At 41.1% G+C, this 18686-nt stretch overlaps 1 protein-coding gene across 1 annotated transcript in view; it reads left to right on the top strand.

Moving 5' to 3' along the window:
• The first annotated feature begins 7681 nt into the window (after positions 1-7681).
• Positions 7682-18686, top strand: part of pkp1a (plakophilin 1a) — a 41920-nt gene continuing 30915 nt past the window's right edge. Inside the window, exons 1-2 of the mRNA XM_080733060.1 lie at positions 7682-7983; positions 12286-12404. Coding sequence (XP_080589186.1) covers positions 7809-7983; positions 12286-12404 — 294 coding nt within the window. The 5' untranslated portion in view covers positions 7682-7808. The remainder of the gene's footprint in view (positions 7984-12285; positions 12405-18686) is intronic.

Here is an 18686-nt window from a genome sequence, read left to right as displayed (position 1 = left end):
AGGTAGGCCACTTGCAGTGTGTCCATATAACATTAAATAAGGTGTTACCACACCCTTACAATGAGTTGATATCGTAAGAATACACCCAAAGTCCAAACCTTATATTTAACCTACAGTAATGGTTTCTTCTCAGGCGGGTGGCCGGCCTCTCCCTTAGAGACTGGGAGTAGAACCGCTACTCCTTGACTTTGAAAGGAGACAGCTTTATGTTGATCGGGCATCTAGTACGGATACCTCCTGAGTGTGTCTCTAGGGAGGTCCTACTGGGAGGAGACCCTCTGGCAGACCAAGGACCAGATGGGGAGGAATTGCCGGTATGTCTCCACACTGGCCTGGGAACGCCTTGGGATCCCCAGGAGGAAGTGGCTAATGTTGGTCTGGAAAGGGAAGTGTGGGAGCTCTCTGTTGGAACTGTTACCCCTGTGAACCGATTCCGGATAAGCGGTTGAAGATGGATATTTGGCAGTACATCGATGGTTGGACATGTTTATCAATGTCTGCTTTTGTTGCCCCTCTGGACTAAAATTTACACACTGAAATATTGTATTATTGTTTTATTACACATGCATTGACATCCATTTAAGAGCTTGAGCTTTAAAAGCTTCTAAAAAATATATTTTATATGGGCTGGCTATTATCAGGCAGAGCATACAAAGGCAGGAGTGTATCTACAGAGGTATGATAGTGTTCTGTGCACATAAACAATGAACGCACACACACACACACACACACACACACACACACACACACACACACACATTACATATACTACATGTCATTCTCATTTATAGCCTATAGCATATAATTTACGGCAACGATAGCAGGTACAGTGACAAGGCTCACTTTGTTCAAAGAAAACTTTCCCTCTCTGAGGTTAAAAGAGAACTGGTCTATAATGACTCATGGCGGCTGAATTAATTGTTAAGCAGGTTAATGTTTGATCTACATTCTCCTTCCTCTGTCACGCAGGTTGAAGAGTACATCAGTGTCATGTCTAGCTCCACTGACATCTCTGTGGATGTCTTCCCACCACCTCGAGCTCAATGCAGACAAGACTAAGCTTCTCTTCTTCCCCGGTAGGTCCTGCACCCTGCAAGGATGTTTCACTTTCCATTCGACAACACCCTGTACTGGCACTGGCTCTGGTTCCTAACTGTCGACTGGCTGGGAGTGGTCCGGTATAGTCAGTGGGCACATTGCAGCCATCGATCCTGTAGGTTTGTAATTTAGCCTACAACATCTGGAGGATCAGACCCTTCCTCACACAGCATGCTCACTCAAACATACAACTGATCCAGAGTGCCGCACCACTCCTGGTCTTCAACCTTCCTGTATTTTCATATCTCCCCCCTTGTGCTGGCTCTGGCTGCCTCTGCTTGCATCCAATTCAAATGATGACCTACAAGGCAATCAATGGCATGATGCAGTGGCACCCCCTTACCCTCAAGACATGATCCATCCCTACACCCCCTTCAGGACCTACACCCCCTTCTCACACTTTTCCATTGCATAGAACCGGCTCAACTAGACTACACTACATGACTCTACTCGCTTTTATAGGATCCACTCAACACTCTCCTTTTTCATAAGTCATTATTCTGATAACTTGCGACTCTACCTCACCCCCTAGCACTCCTCAGTCCTTCCTTGTATCATTTCTTGTTGGCTATTTTTGATAGATGCTAGTTATACCATGCAGATGTGTTGCTTTTGTGTCCAAAAATGCTCAGTATGTTATTTAGACACATGCTAGGTATGACCTTTACCATGATGATAGTATATATACTGTATCTATATGCACACACAACAGGGGATCAATTGAACATGTACCTATGCCTGCCTATATTTATATGCATACGTCCACATGCCTATGTACTGTATGTACATGTTGATCCATGTTGGCTGTGATATTATGTGACACTATTCATATCTGTTCAGTCCAAGTACAGACAGAAAGGTCAGTCCCTAGGTCTGCTGTTCTTGTTTACAGAATGCCTCCAGACCATTTCTACCACCTGGTAGCATAATAGGCCTACACTAGTATGCACACCTGTCCCAACAACCCAGATGCAGAAGGCCAGTCAGATGTTATGTCATCCACATATTGTATACTATTGTATTGTTACGAGTGTCTGCTAGATGCTTAAATTATATGTAGGTGTAAATATATGTAGAAGCCCATATTCATAGGACAATGGGGCTGTTAAGTATGACATCATTTTGTAGGCAGAGGAGAATTTCTGCCCCCAGTTTCTGTGAATCTTTTTACTATTTTTACTATTTACACATTTTTCTTCTCTTTGTTGTTGAAAGGAAAGTGTTAGAATTATACTTTAGTCGTTATTTCTTAGTCGTTGTTTTTTGAAAATGCTCTGGGGGCAGATTCTCCTCTGCCTACAAAATGATGTCACGGCTTAAAAGCCCCATAGAAACTGGCCCTTGAGACTGAAACTTGGCTAATATGCCTTGAACACAACTTTCTTGAGGCAGTGAAGAACCTGCATTAAAAGATCACTCGCTTTGGTGCTTTCAATCAAATGCAGAAAGTTGGCATCTTGGTAAATATGTCAGTCAGGATTTTCATTCAACCGTGGAGAGTACAGCCCTCACACTGCTGACAGAGCTGACAACAATGACACGCTTACATGAACACTCACTCATAAACTAGTGCTGGGTGTGGTGCTCATTTAATATGCAAGTTGGTCAACATCATAGTACAGTATGAACACACACTGTAGGAGGTGGGGAGATCTGTACCTTGTAGGTTGAATGTCTTTTTAAACGAACAAATCACTGAATGACACGCAAGGGTTGATGAAGGTGTGGCCAAATGGGATAGTTATAGTGGAACAAATCAAACTTAATTTATTTAGTGTCTTTTATGTAAAGATAAAGCGATACTACAATAGAACAATTATACTCAAAAGACAAAACCATATGCGTTATTTTAAAATAAAATAAATGGATGTATAAGAATGGAGAGCATGATGAAACTGACAAAAGAAAGAAACACACACACACCAACACACACACACACACACACACACACGCACACACACACACACACACTTAATCGGGACTGACATGGAACAAACCTATGCATATACAGTACATAATACAGTATACAAAGAGAGCTCAAATCATATCTTTAAGCTCATCTGCACTTCAATACAGTCGCGCTGTGTGCACCTTTGCCCTCTCCTCCTGTTTGACAGTGAGCTCTTCAGCATTCTGGACATGCTTTCTCCTGACGTGAATTGACACTATCAGTGGTCTAAGCAAATGTTTCACTGTCACTCAGATAGCAGGCTATGATAGCAGCGTTCCAACTAGATGGCAAAGTTCTGTATACACATTGCTTTATACACTGTATCACACACACGTACACACACACACACACACACACACACACACACACACACACACACACACACACCTACACCAAGCTATAGTAAAGGGCGTGATAGGAATCTCTCTTCAGAAGAAACTCCAGCCAAAACAATCTGGTTGTACCATGAAACTCTCATAATTGGTTATGTGTCCTCATTATTCCGTCTTTCCGTGCTCTCCATTCATTTACTCTCACTATTTAAATCCTATGATCCTTTCCACTCTGTCTTAATCCCTTAGGTTTATTATTGTCTCCACCAGACTGAAAGGCAAGGCTGAGACTACATCCCTCCGTTGGTGTGTCCATGTGTGTGTGCCTCCTTTCCACTGCAGCTTTAGCACCACACTACACGACACTACACCACCACACCACATGAAAATATCTTCATTTTCCATTACACAAAGGTACACCTATCAGTAAGAAACAAATTGACCATTTTAACTGTGATTATAATACAATATACATTTGTATTACAACTATCCTAATTATAATACACTATAATGGATTATAGCAGTGATTATAACACAACAGAATCTATTATCATGTATTACAACAAAATATATTTCCTGGTGGTCTAAACGAAAAGTCAGTGAGTGATCAGTCATTATATGAAATGTTTGGCCTAGCTCAGACTTACTTTGGATTGGATACTTTTTAGTATGTTTAGTACCACGTTCACACCACTCTACCCAGGTCCTTGTAGTGGAAAACCTGGCACAAGGGGGCGGTGTGGAGTGGTGTGGTGTTGGGCCATGTCAGTAGAAGAGGGGCTGTCTGTCTCTGTGACCAGCTAATCTCTGGCACCATGACCGTTGGGCCTTTCGCAGCGAAACTGTGCACACACTCCCTGGATGCCAGAGCAGAACCTCTGCCCCAAATCTTTCAGATCCGCCTGTTATAGCGCCACCAAGAGGCAGATTTTAGCAAACCAATTTTTTGACACTAATATAGATTTTTTCCAAACATCATGCAAATATATACACAGTATCTCTATAATCATTAAATGAAACAGGTCTTTCAGATTTTTCATATTCCATCCTGACTGGCTAAGATTGGCTTCCAAAGTTTGCAGGAGTGCTCCGTTTTGAACAAAATTCATGAACACAGTGTGCGATTTCTGTGAGATTTTGCACACACATTCCCACTAGGCAGAAGAAGAAATGTCACTTGAAACTTTTCAAATCAGCCTCATTTTTCACATCTGCCTTTTATAGCACCACCAGGCAGACGTCTATATGTAAAAGACATCTTTTCATATTACTCCTTCAGATTTAATCCAAATTTCACACACATCGGTAAACATTTTCTCTGCAAGTGATCAAGACGGATGCATCTGATTTTTCATATTCCATGCTGATTGGGGAATTTTGAACATTGCTGGCCCACAATAACCTGATCTGGCAGAGACCTGTGCTCCGATGAGCACCTTTTCTAGTATTTATACTGTATTTAGCCCAGAAGGCTCCCACTGAGATAAAGCATAATCTAGGTTAAGATAGCAGCATTAGAGCTGCCATCTCTCAACTTGTTCCACAAACACCACAAACACTTAATGCAACAAATGTCAAAACACTCCCATTAATCTTGCACAGATGTTCCTCAAAATGTCTGTCTTGACACAAATCGTAAGTAATTTATGCCTTGCCATGGAACCTATAGGCTCATAAAAACACTTCAGAGCTGTGTGTTGTGTCATTAAACTCATATATCTCGCTGAGTTAATCTAACTTGACAGGCAACCTCAGTTGACCGTTTAATAAGCAGCTAAAACAAATGTTTATGACCTTGATTTTAATTGATTTAATCTTTTCCAAATTGTAGTCTACGACTCTTAACCTGATCTTACCTCTTTTATTATTGTTGTGTTTAGGGATGTACCGATATATCGGCCTCACATCGGTATCGGCCGATGTTTGCCGTTATCGGTCAATACCGGTATCGGCAAATAAAGCTGACATTAACCGATGGCAGTAGCCGATATTTATCTGTTGTTCATAAGCATACATTTGCGCTGGCTATGATGGTGTGTTGGTTATTTGCATGCCTACCAAGAGAGTAGATTCTGAACAGTTATTTCTTATAATGATGTATTTGTTTCCCTGGCCCAGAAGGAGATATTATAACACCAAAAAGGTAATAAACAAATATCGGTATCGGCTATCGGCTAAATTGTTATTTTAAACATCGGTATCGGTATCGGCCAATAATTTCCATATCGGTGCATCCCTAGTTGTGTTTCACTTGAGCTACTGCTTAAGCACTTTAAATGGCAGATTCTGCTATTGGGTCCCTTATTTCCCAGAGAGTTCAAGGGAGGAAGGAAGGATCGCATGCCCAACAGTGTAAATTATGTATTGCTGTGACTGTCTCTAGTGTCTACAAAATGCTGCCAGGGAACCACGTGCAGAAGATAGGTAAAAGGTTAATAAAAGGCTGGCTCTTCTTCAAAGGGAGGAGAATCAGATTGTGTTAATCACTGTGGAATGTGCTAAAATGTGTTAAAAAGAACATAATTGTTTTGCCTTATTTTTAGGAGGCCCCAGTCCTCTGTGTACATTAGTACAGGTGTAGGCGTGACCCTCCTGTCACTCTGTTTCTCACCTCTCCTTTTTGTGTGCAAGAGCTGGCGAAAACTACTGGGAACTCGGATTACTCTGTCACTGTCATCCCATCTGCAGTGGTGGAATGTAACTAAATACATTACTCAAGTGCTTGTAAGTTACTTTTACTTTACTTGACTGTTTCGAATTTGTAATCAAATGTTATATTATTTACTTCTCTATTATTATTTGGGTTATATAAACTTGAGTTAAAGTCACATTGCAGATTTATATTATTGTTACAAAACATAGGAATACACTAGTAAGACGCCTCAGGGAAACAAGCGAGGTCACACCATGTCTTGGCCATCTGGCCAGTGATGTATATCGGACCAGTTACCCATATATGGAGGTCCCTGGTACCCATGGAGATATGCTGTGAGAGCCCAAACATGCTTACTCAGTTATTTGTTATGTGAAAGTCCTATGATGTCTATGACATCTGCAGCACATACCCTTTTATGGCCATACATGGAGATCCCTATCTATGGAACCAGCCACACAGATATGGGCTGTCTTGGCCATATGATGTGGCCTCCATATATGGGCATTCCCATATGAAGTCCTGTTAGATATTAATATCGATGACATCAGGGAACTCCATATATGGGCATAAAAGGGATTCTGTTAGTGTGACATCACAGTGAAGCCAGAGTTGGTTCCCCTGACATTACAGTGATGTCAGAGTTGATGTCAGAGCGGCAGCTGGACACAGACACACACACCTTCCCTCTGCAGTGCAGTCTGTCTCATTTCTCTCCAAAGCCCTTGAATATGATTAAAAATGATTAAGGATTACTATGACTATGGTAAGCTTATAGTCCCCCCAAAAAATGTGTTGACTGGGGTTGCTGGAGGCCGGACAGAATGGCCGCAAATGGCCCACGGGTCGCCTATTGGGAAACCCTGGCCTATATGTTGATGCCGACATTACAGATGATATTTCTGCATTGTGGTATTTACACCTACTTGAGTAAAAACTCTACAGTAGCCATCATCTGCGTTCTTACAGTTCCATCACTGTCCCTCTTCAGCAGTGGTGGACAGTAAATGCACTTGAGTAGGCTACTGTAGGCCTACTTGAGTATGATTCTGAGGATTTCTACTTTACTTGACTATTACATTTATTTTATACTTATTCTTACTTGAGTACATTTCCAAGGCCACATATTTTACTTTTACCCAAGTAGGCCTACATTTCTGGGAAGGCTCAAGGCTGAAAAGTGCTGAGTAGCCATACATTTAGGTTGGCTGTTTTCTTTTTTCTTCCCTAAAATTAAATTTTTACATCTTGTATGATTATGGGAGTGTAATAGTAAAATTATTTGAATAGCAGGTGGTTTCAGAGTTACTTCTCTGAAACAAGAGTTACAATTGGGTCCTATAAATTAATTGTGGGGGGGAAAATACAGTAATTCATTGATGTGAAAAATAAGAAATGGGCTACTTTAACTTACTTAGGCTACTTACTTACTTAAATTACTTGAGTAACATTTTGACCGAGTTTACTTTCTTCAGTCAACACCTGCATGAGAGTGAGCTTGCGGCTGCCCCACCCACACTGACACCGTCCCACCTCATCGGGGCGCGGTCCTACAGGGTGGAGTCCTGTCAGCAAGCAGCAGCAGCAGCAGCAGTGGGAAGTCTGGGAACTGGGAACATTTCCACCTTTACTTCTATACCTCCATTTGCAGCTGCAGCCGTTCCTCTTCTGTCCTATCCTGTCCTCTGCGCTTGTTGACTTGGGGAAACAGTCAGTCAGTCAGGCAGCGATCGATCGCTTCCCCCCCGACCTGTCCTGTCCACGCCGTGCTACGATGACAGCAGAGCCGCTGCGCTCAGCCATGTCCTTCGGTAGCGTGGGGGAGACGTCGCTGGCACTGCCCTCGGATAACAAGCTGCGCACGGGACAGCAGCGCGTGCTGGACCAGGTTCACACCATCAAGAGGAGCAAGTCGAGGCAGGGCCAGAACGGATCGCTCTCACCCACAAGTAGGACAACCTGTTGAACTCTCTCCCCTGCTCATTGGGCTACTGTACTGTCTGTACTCTAGGGCTGTTGTTGGCTATTATCGTGCTCATAGATTTACTATTAATGCAGTGTGGAATGCAATACGAGTGCGTTTTCAAATGCACTAGGCTATTATTCTTGTTTATTATTCAGTATTATTCAGAGCTCAGGTTCGAGAGAGAGAGAGCGTGCGTGCAACGGTGCATACCTGTGTTGTAACAGACAGACATTGGCTCACGTCATGAGTTCATGGAATTCACCCCATGGGCTTGCCTTGCAATGTCACAACAACAAACACTGAATCACTGATTCATACATTTCTTACTGCAGTTTATAGTCCTAAAACTAAAAGCAAAAGCTGCACTGAAACAATCAATTCCATGGAACTGTTACAAAACGTCTTGCTTCTTGCAAACTGCATTCAGGCCCATGCAACAGGCTCCACCTTCTGACTATTGAGCTGCGGAGGCTGCTATTGAAATAGTAGAAAACTGAAACTGCACATAAAGATGCCTCTGCCACGTCGATGAGATTCTCTCTAATATCTGATACTTTGTGTGTGTTGTTGTGCCAAATGATTTCCAAACATTCACCAATAATATTCAATTCATGTTATCAACATGTCCTTTTAAAGGTGCTATTGTTGGTTAAAAGTGCATATTTGTGTTTTGTTTTTGTATTGTTATAAAGTTATCGCTCTATATTCTGATAGTAAATTACAATCAGTAATTACTTTTAAAAAATGACATTACTTTAAAATGACATGAATTGAACATGAATTGAATATTATTGGTGAAGGTTTTGAAATCATTTGGCAAAATACTATTAGTAATTTAATTGCTATACAGAATGTTTGTTCAGCAGACTGACAGGGCTCTTCCTGTCTCTCAAGCTCTTTAATTAACATAAAATAAATGTTCAGCTGGGGTTGCCAATTTCAGCCAATCAGGAGAGAGTAGAGTACCCATTTATCAGCTTTCAGTTTCTCCCGCCTGATTGGATAACATTTGTATTCCAACCTGGAAATGAATTATCTGTTTACTTACAGAGCTGGAGAGAGACAGACCCTGTCACTGAACAAACACACTATTGCAATGATGATGACTGTCTATCAGTATGGTTGCATCTATTTTACTCTTATTTTAACCAAAGAAAATATCACTTACTTCACCTTTTAAAGCCTCACAAGGGGGAAAAAATACATTTTAACGAATCAATTTTTTTTTTCCAATCTGTATGATGTTAATAATACAATATATTGTATACAATTATTGTCGTGGTTGTATTTTGTCTCCCTGCTCTTCTATTTAGATCGTGTCAAAGGTCATGTCTCTGACCTATACAGACACAGGATCTGAACTGATGTTGACATGTTGGTCAGGTTTCAATTTATCCCCTGAAAACATAAAAATGTCAGCACTTACTTGAGCAGGAAACCGTGTTTAAATCCTGGGTAAAAGAGGAAAGTTGCATAGTGATGCTTTAAGTAATAAAGTATTTTATTCTTAATTTTATATTTGTCTTGACTGTTTCCAAACAGTGTGCCGTTTTCTTCAGGAAATAGACTTGAATTCCCGGATTGCAAATATGAACTACCCTATGAGCATATTTAGGTTTACACAGTATAAGTCACAGGGAACATTGTGCGCATAACAGAGGCAATTAATCAACATATAGGCAAACATGACAAGAACTAGCCTCTGGATATGTGCTCGTCGTGGTAAGATGGTTCGAAACAGAAATCAAATATGCATTGTTGTGATTGGGTGAGACTTCAGAAATATTGGTCTGAACTGAGGCATTTGCATTTCTTGAACATGCATATTATAACCTTTATTTAACCAGTGAAAACATTGGGACTATTTTGCAAGGATGAACTGGCCAAGAGGCAAATATGTTACACGTTCATGTAAAGAACAAACAGAAGACAGCATAACATAAGACAACATAACATTTACATAACTTATGAGCTGTTTAACCTCACCCAATCATGATTCAGATGTTAGCTTCTAATTTAAAATGAAGACCTACTGCGTACCGAGTCGGATCCAGGCTGATTTATGGTAGTTTGACAGAATGAACCTCAGTTCTCACTCAGTTCTACCCAGATTCTATCTGTGACAGTTGTTGGGCCTGGGCCAGAAAGGACTTTCCCATTGAAGAGAGGGAATTCATTTCCCGTTTATGTATGAGTCACCTTTTATTGCCTCTCTTCTACGCTTCCCCAGTAATTTTGAAAAGCCTTTTTCTTTTGGTGTTGGGAATCAAATCAGTAATTTTCTACCATGTGTGTCTACCACGAGCTGTTTGGCTGTTGCTAGGGATAACCTTAAGCCTGTAATGGTGAGTGCCAAAACACATGGCACAGCAATTTGTCATTAATAGTCAGTGCTGGATAAAGTACTATTTTTTTAAAAGCAAACGTATCAATACTGTAATGTAGAAGTACTCTGTTTCAAGTAAAAGTCTGCTATTAAAAATGTACTTGAGTAAAAGTATAAAAGTATGGCGTCAAAATATACTTAAAGTAAAAAAGAGTAAAATGTACTGTATACAAATCATTTGAAAATGGAAGATCTACAAGCTCACAACAACACGTCGCAAAGCGCTGTGACCTTGTAGATCAGCTATTTTCAAATAACCAAAGTATATATAGGGCTGAAGTGGTTAATGTTTTTTATTTAATTTAATTTCTTTATATAAATAATAATCAAAATCTCCCCATCTAATTGTAGTGGAGTAACTATTGGCCTCTGAGATGTAGTGAAGTAAAAGTATTGAAATTTAGAAATACTCCAGTAAAGTACAAGTACCTCAAAATTGTACTTAAATACAGTGCTTGAGTACTTACCGTTAGTTACTTTACACCCGTGGCAATTTCCCATTAATAATCCCCAAACAAAGACAGCCGAGTGCTACATTATGATGTGCTATCATTAGATTAGAATCAAATCTAATCATTAGATTGAAGTTTACAGATAGCCTAACTGAGTGACATAAACACATTTCAGTTGATCTTACAGGATTAACCACCTGAACCTATAGCATTCCTTCCTATTCTGTAGCCGATCTACAAGCTCAAAATGTGCCATGCTGTGATGCTTCACAACATGACATGTGAGCTTAGATCGGCAATTTTTGGCAAAGAGATTTGAGGTAGAACAAAATATTAGCGGACCTTGTATAGAGCCCTGGTTGACCTGTTTTTACGTAAATTAATTCCCTACTCCGTCATACTACAGTGTCATACCAAAGGAGCTAAAACAGCCGCACACATTTGAGCTGTCAGATAGACCTTCTTCAGGCATCACCTGAATTAGAATCCTGAAAAGTTTTGGAAATATGTATGAGGTAACCACCCGACAGCAGTGATATAGTGTTTAAGGTAGTTAAATTCAAGCAATCAACCGAATTGATCATAATAAGTTACAGCATCTATATTGACTAACCCGCTGTCTTGAGAGATTATCCTAACCCTAATCCTTAATGCATTTAACATCGGTAGTGTGAAGCCCACAAGAGAGGCTGTGTATCTACGACCCTATGTCTCTCTCACTTAAAAGTGCATGATAGGATGTATGTATCAAGGGAACCTTATCTTACTCTGATAATCGCCATGCCAATGGCGGTCCATATGGGTGTGACACAGCTGCGTTTGCTGTAATTAATGGCGCGGAAAGATAAAGTTCTCTAGACTGTATGGTACTGTAGTTATAATGTGCTGTTCTGCTAAGCTTATAATGCATTATGACCATCACTTATACAATACCTCTTGAACCTTGTTATTATAAGTTGTTACTGTTATGCATAATTATTACATATAAGTCTTATGATGCCTTAAGTGCATTTTAATGCATTATAAATGTGATTATTATGCATTATAAACCTGACCTTTACTAAAGCAGGAGAGCATCAGCGTGTCATTTTCGATTTTAGCGTTTTGGTAATCAAAAATAGCAGATCTACAAGCTCACAACGCTTCACTTCGTGTCGCGCTGCAAGCTTGAACATCTGCTATTTTTGAACATTTTTGCAAAATCTTGAAAGTGTACGAAATTGTTTGAATAAATTAGATTTCTTTTTAACACAAATCTTCTCTTCTGGGGGTCCCTGGCGCAAAAGATTTTCAGATGGGGGTCCCCGTGGCCAAAAACTGCATTTGTGCAATAGCTCTTAAGTATTACATGATAACTAAGTATTACATGATGTGGTGCTCTGTCCGATTCGTCTCTGTCATGTTGGTCATCATCTCTCTCTCTCTCTCTCTCTCTCTCTCTCCTTAGGTCCAACCAGTCCCCAGATGTTGAGTGTGTTCACAGAGTTTGGCTCCTTCAAGTTTGCTCCATCCAAAGCCAATGGAACCATCAGTCCTGGCAACTACAACACAAGCTTCCATAAAAGGGTAAGTAACAACTTCCCTCATGTAGGGCTGGGCGATATACTGTATATCAATATTACTAGTCCTGTGCCTGGGGTTGTGCGATGAGGGATTGAATGTGAGTCTCAGAAGTAATGTTGGAGAACCCAGACCAGTGCCCGTTAGGCACAATAGTCACCATCGATGTCCAGTTGTGAAATACCCGTTGTATCCGTCTGTCTGGCTGGCACTCTTTAATTTTATGCCCATATATGGTGTTCCTTGTCCAGGCCAGTCTGTGCTGTCATCTCCAAATTTGCACTGCAGTGATGTCAGTCAGTGATGTCAGTTGGGCTTTGTTGATGTCATTTGGGCATTGTTACCATGGTGGCGACACTGTTTAGTATCAGTGATGTCAGCTTGCAGACAGACGGCGGGCGGACAGACATTCCTTAGATTAATAGTTATAGATATTGATATTGTGATGTGATACAGTATGAGACTAGATTTTGGATATCGTGATCTGGCATAAGTGCTATCTTTTGCTTGTTCACTCTGAGACCTTAAGCCCTATTTTATACTTAAATACATTCTCCAAAATGTAATGAAAATAAAAATATGATCTACAAGCTCACAACACATGATTGTGCTGTGTTGTGAGCTTGTAGGTTGGCTTGTTTTCACTTTTTGGAAAATTCTTGGTCAAACAAATCACAATGCTAGGCCTATACAATCATGATAACGTCCATGATACGATATTTATCAACAATATAAATAAATATGTTCCATATACTAATTTATTATGCCATGCACAGAATAGGGATGCACTCTGCTTGCTTGAGGATTTGTGGCACTCGACTAGCTTGTTGTGATACCATGACAACGACAATATTGTTACATCCCTACAAAAAACATCATATTTGATGTTGTCCATATATCGCCCTGCCCTGCATTACACATCACCTGTCATGAAGATACTCAACAAGCAAACCTTACTCCTCTCACTGTGTGTGTTTGTTCTTGCTCTACTGCTGTGAATAAGCACTTGGAAATGTGATCCAGACCCATGGTGAGGCAACCATCCGTTTGTCGCTCATTCATTGTTGTTTGACAGTTGTGCTCATGTTGTGAAGACAGCAACATATCATCTGTCTACTGTCTTCCCATTTTCATTCTTGTGCACTATTCTTCTTTCACCGGTACTTGGACAGATTCTCTCATCTAGTGCAGTGTTTCTCAACCTCGTGTCTGGGAGGGTCAAGGGGTGTGAGAGGCCTTGTCTGTTTTGTGGTAGATTTGTTCTGATACTTGTATCAGAAAAGCTGCCGATACTGTCTAAAATGCTGGTATGAGTATCGGCTAATATGACAGTCTATGCCATTTTGATACCATGCCGTTTATTACATGATCATGTTTCATTTATAGTCATATTTTGAATGCTTCAGTTGATATGGCACTACTGTTTTATACTCTTACTGTACAATTTACATTCATATTTTGCTAACTTGTAGCTGCACGTTAACCATTATTAATGTAATTTTGAATTAGTCCTAGATCAGTGGTTCTCTAACCTTTTAATTTCAAGGACACACAATAAGTTACAGACCTGTAAGGGCCCATTTGCCCATTTTAAAAAATGTTGCGCAAAATCCCAACTTGCTTTCATCCAGTGTCTGCCTGTATGTTCTCAGTGTGATATCAGCCCACTCCAACCTGTCATACAGAATCTGCTATCCTGTAACTTTAACATACTCCCACATGGAACGTCATTGTGAAGCACAGTAACAATGTTGTAAAAATGTAACCACTTTGTTACATTGCAATTATATTATCAGAAATAGTCAACATTGTTCAAAAAGTAATAAACCTTGTAGCTTGAGCTTGTCAAACAGGAACCTATTGACATTGGGCTTAACATGTCTGGAAATACAGAAGTGTGGTTGTGTGTGTGTGTGTGTGTGTGTGTGTGTGTGTGTGTGTGTGTGTGTGTGTGTGTGTGTGTGTGTGTGTGTGTGTGTGTGTGTGTGTGTGTGTGTGCGTGTGTGCGTGCGTGCGTGCCACATGTGGGGGATCTCAGCTTTTATCATGTAAGAAGGGTGGGCTTCAAGGACAACGGTTTTGGGAAGCACTGATTTAGTGTTATCCCCTACGGTATTAACCTGTAACTAGTTTTTGATGTAGCCTACATGCCTCTTCACGTTTCAACATTGACTTCCCTCCATATTTCGTGACTAGAAAGTTTTCCCAGTCGCCAAGATTGTCATAATAGTTGTTGACTAGTCAGCAATGCATGTGGTCTCTTATCTATGATGTAATAAAGATGCAGAGAGACACATGGGTAACTTTCATTTTGTCAAGTGGGAAGTTGAAGCATTCTATTGCGGCATGTCACACTACAGTAGGACCACAGTTTATAAATATTACAATTTACAATTTAGGCATTTAGCAGATGCTCTTAATCCAGAGTGACTTACAATAAGTAAGGTAATACATCAAAACAATAAGCAAGCTAATACATCAATACATCAAATTCATAGAAATATCAATCTAGAAGAAATAACGTATAAATAACGTATTAAAAGAAAGTAGTAATTTTGCTTATTCTAAACAAAACGATTCACAAAATAAGCAGTTGTATGTTACATTTCACAGTACATCAGTGGTTCTCAAACTTGTGGTCGGGACCCCAAGTGGGGTCCCCAAAGTATTTTGTGGCGTCCCCAGATTATTAGCTTAATTAGTAATTTCTTTTCTCAATCAATGGTAAACAAAACAACACACAGTATAAGTGTATACAGGGTATCTGATCTGCACATTTATAAAGTGACAATTTTAAGACTTTCAAGACCGTTTTAATACCAAACTGGACAAACTGTCAAGAGGCGAACATGTGAAAATAGCCGATCTATGTAGATCTGCTATTTTCACAATATTTATCTGTGGAACCAACCGAGTCACATTAAATGTACTGTAATACCTACAATTCCAAGTGCTTGTCAGGGTGGGGGTCCCCAGTTCAAATATGTTTATGTTGGGGGTCACGTCCTAAAAAGGTTTGAGAACTCCTGCAGTACATGCATGCAGCTGTATAGTGTGCGCGTGTGCGTGCGGCCGTGTGTGCATGCGATTGAGTGCGTGCGTGCCCATTACTGTGTCTGACTACACAAGTGTGTGTGATCGTGTATCCAGCCCTCAGGCTGTCAGAGGCTCTGCTTCTGTCACATCCAGCGTGTAGAAAGCCCTCCTCTGCTGTGTTCCTGTGAAGTGTGTAAGCGTAGCACAGGTGAACAGGTGAAGGCATTGTGGTTAGGACTTTGGGAGTCCCCGAGGGACGTGAGCTCGGGTCTCTCTCTTCTCTCTCTGTGTCTACAGCTCTGGTTCTCCCCGGGTTTTGTTCCCCCGCTGCTGAGAATGAAACCATGTAACACACTCTTCCCTGGCTTCCGCTCAGCATGTTTGTTTATTGTAATCCATACGCCGAGAGTATACTCCGGGATATAGTCATTTAGTAAAATGGTCGAATTCAATAGGCTTGTTATTAGTTTTCTTTTTCTTTTTTTTTCTTTTGGTTTGCGTTAAACATTTATGCCCTACCTACTTGGAAATGTGAAGCTTGTAGATGGGACATTTTATTTTTTTGCATTGAGGCTTTTAATGACGTGCCGAAAATAGGGACGGGAGTCCAGCGCCTTTATCCGAAGTGGATATACATTCACCCATTCATGCATAGTTCATACATTAACCCCCATGCAAAGCACAAACCTACTCGTCGGGAGCACTTTACTGTAGGGGTTCAGTGTCTTGCTCAAGGACACTTTGACAGTAATGGCGAGCCTGGGAGTGAATTGGGAACCTTCGGTTTCCCAAACAGCCACTCTATCTCCTGAGCCACTGCAGCCCCCATACTAGGCCCCATACTAGGCCTACATTCCATTTTCCCCTCTCTACAAAATCTCTTGTGATCTCAGTGATCTTCAAATTTCCCTGGAAGTTCATGCCAGAACAGGGACACTAGGGTTCATGTAGTTCAGGCAGTCGGCCTTCTGTTTTGTCTCAGAGTCACTATAAGAGGGTGAGGCAGGGTGAACTCAATGCTGAGTTCTAGGTCATCATTCAAATTTCACATGGGAGTATGGGTGACTTCACTTCTCTATTTGTGTGTGTGTGTGTGTGTGTGTGTGTGTGTGTGTGTGTGTGTGTGTGTGTGTGTGTGTGTGTGTGTGTGTGTGTGTGTGTGTGTGTGTGTGTGTGTGTGTGTGTGTGTGTGTGTGTGTGTGTGTGTGTGCGTGCGTGCGTGCGTGCGTGCGTGCGTGCGTGCGTGCGTGTGTGTGTGTACACTGCCTGGTTTGGACATGCTACTGTGCACACTCACACTGTGAAGGGTTGGGCTGGATGACTTGACCTAGTGACTTGGAGTTGTGACATGTCTAGTGAGAGTGATAATGTGTTGGTGCTGTTGATGAAGACACACATCTCCATTATCATCAGCCGCAGCAGCATTACATCACTGTCTGTCTGCATGTATGTCTCACTCTCTCACTGAGGTCAGCAGTGATCTACTTTGGTCCTGTTCTTCATCGGCAACTATTTGGGTTGGTTCAAATGGATAAAAATGTAATATAATTAAATAGGTGACTAAAATACATCAATAGGTGAAGATAATAACAATTTTGTTTTTAATTCTTCAAAACATTTAAAAAATCACACCCGTGTGAACTGAGCGGTGGTTTTACCCCCCCCCCCCCCCCCCCCCCCCCCGCTCCCCCCCCTTCCCCCCTGTGTGTGTGTGTGTGTGTGTGTGTGTGTGTGTGTGTGTGTGTGTGCGTGTGTGTGTGTGCCTGGCCTGGCCTGAAAACAGCGCCCCTCCCTTAACATGTGTGGTCAGAAAAGGTACTACACCACAGGCTTGAGGCTACATACAGAGAGACCCACCCACCCACAAACAAACAAACATACCTACACACACGGCCACGCTATGGAGACGGTGTGACCACCGCTCAAAAAAAAAATATATATATATGCAAAAATATGCTTTCTACAAGCTAAGTCTAAACAATAAGACGTTTATTGAACCACTGTTTAGTATTTGTTGTCGTTTCAGGCTTGTTGTTTCCATACTGGTTGTATTTGGTCTGCACAGAATAATTAAGTGTTATAGTTTCACTCTGAAAGTGTACAGATTGACTCCACAATCTGTGGTTAAGTGTTATAGTTTCACTCTGAAAGTGTACAGATTGACTCCACAATGGTAATTTTCAGAGAAAAACAACTGCATTTGACGTTGTACTGTATTTGCATCCTTTGAATTTGAGACTAAAAACTACGTTGGATCCATTAAAACGCAGGCTCCTTTTTGTTTTCCATTTCCTGAAAAGTATCACTTTTGGAGTTACAAGGTTTTCACCCGACAGCGACTCACACATTTGATTGGTTTTTTAACCCTGCGTAACACTGTTGACACTTGGCTGGCACAGCCTGTTTGGTTTGGAACAGGAAACACTGTTGCACCACACTGGGGAACAGGGGCGTCACACCAAATTCTGGGCCCTAGGTACAAGGATTCACTGCGGGCCCCCCATGAATGTTAACTATTGAAAAATAGCAGATATACAAGCTCACAGCGCGGCACCGAGTGCCGCGCTGCGAGCTTGTAGATCTGCTATTTTTGAAAAATTGTGAAAATGTGTGCAAGAAACCTGTGTTTCCATGTCAGTGATGCTCAAACTTTTTCATGTGAAGGACCCCCAAAATGATATGAATTTGGCCACGGACCCCCATCTCAAAATATTTAGTTCCAGGGACCCCCCCGGAAGCAAAATTTGAGTTACAAATGTTCGCTTAAAAAATACATATTCAAAGATTTGCACACATGTTCACGACTTTTCAAAAAATAGCAGATCTACAAGCTCGCAGCGCGGCACCGTATATCTGCTATTTTTCAATAGCTAAAGTTACTAGGGCCCCTCCACCTTGGGCCCTAGTAATTCCCACTTTCCTACCCCTTGTGACGCCCCTGCTGGGGAACACAATGCAGTATCAACAAAACCTGGGAACACACTGGCAAGTTGGCACAAAAGCACATGTACTCGCACACAATCACATTCCTATGGCATATCTCATTTATATTCAAAATGATTAATGCACCGATGTGATGATTGTAGTTTGTTTGTCTTTTTTACTCAACTTACGGGTCAATTTGAACATTCAAATAACACTAAGGACAGTGCTTGGTTGATGTAGTTCATCCAAAACATTACTTATTTTCTATCAATTACACACCCCATAAAGCCTTGAATTAATTATTATTTGTTTTTGTCGCATTGCTAA

The sequence above is a fragment of the Nannobrachium achirus genome (assembly GCF_963921795.1).
Source record: "Nannobrachium achirus genome assembly, chromosome: 9".
In the NCBI taxonomy this organism is placed as follows: Eukaryota; Metazoa; Chordata; class Actinopteri; order Myctophiformes; family Myctophidae; genus Nannobrachium; species Nannobrachium achirus.
The sequence above is the reverse complement of the archived record's forward strand: the minus strand, read 5'-3'. Positions and strand labels throughout refer to the sequence as shown.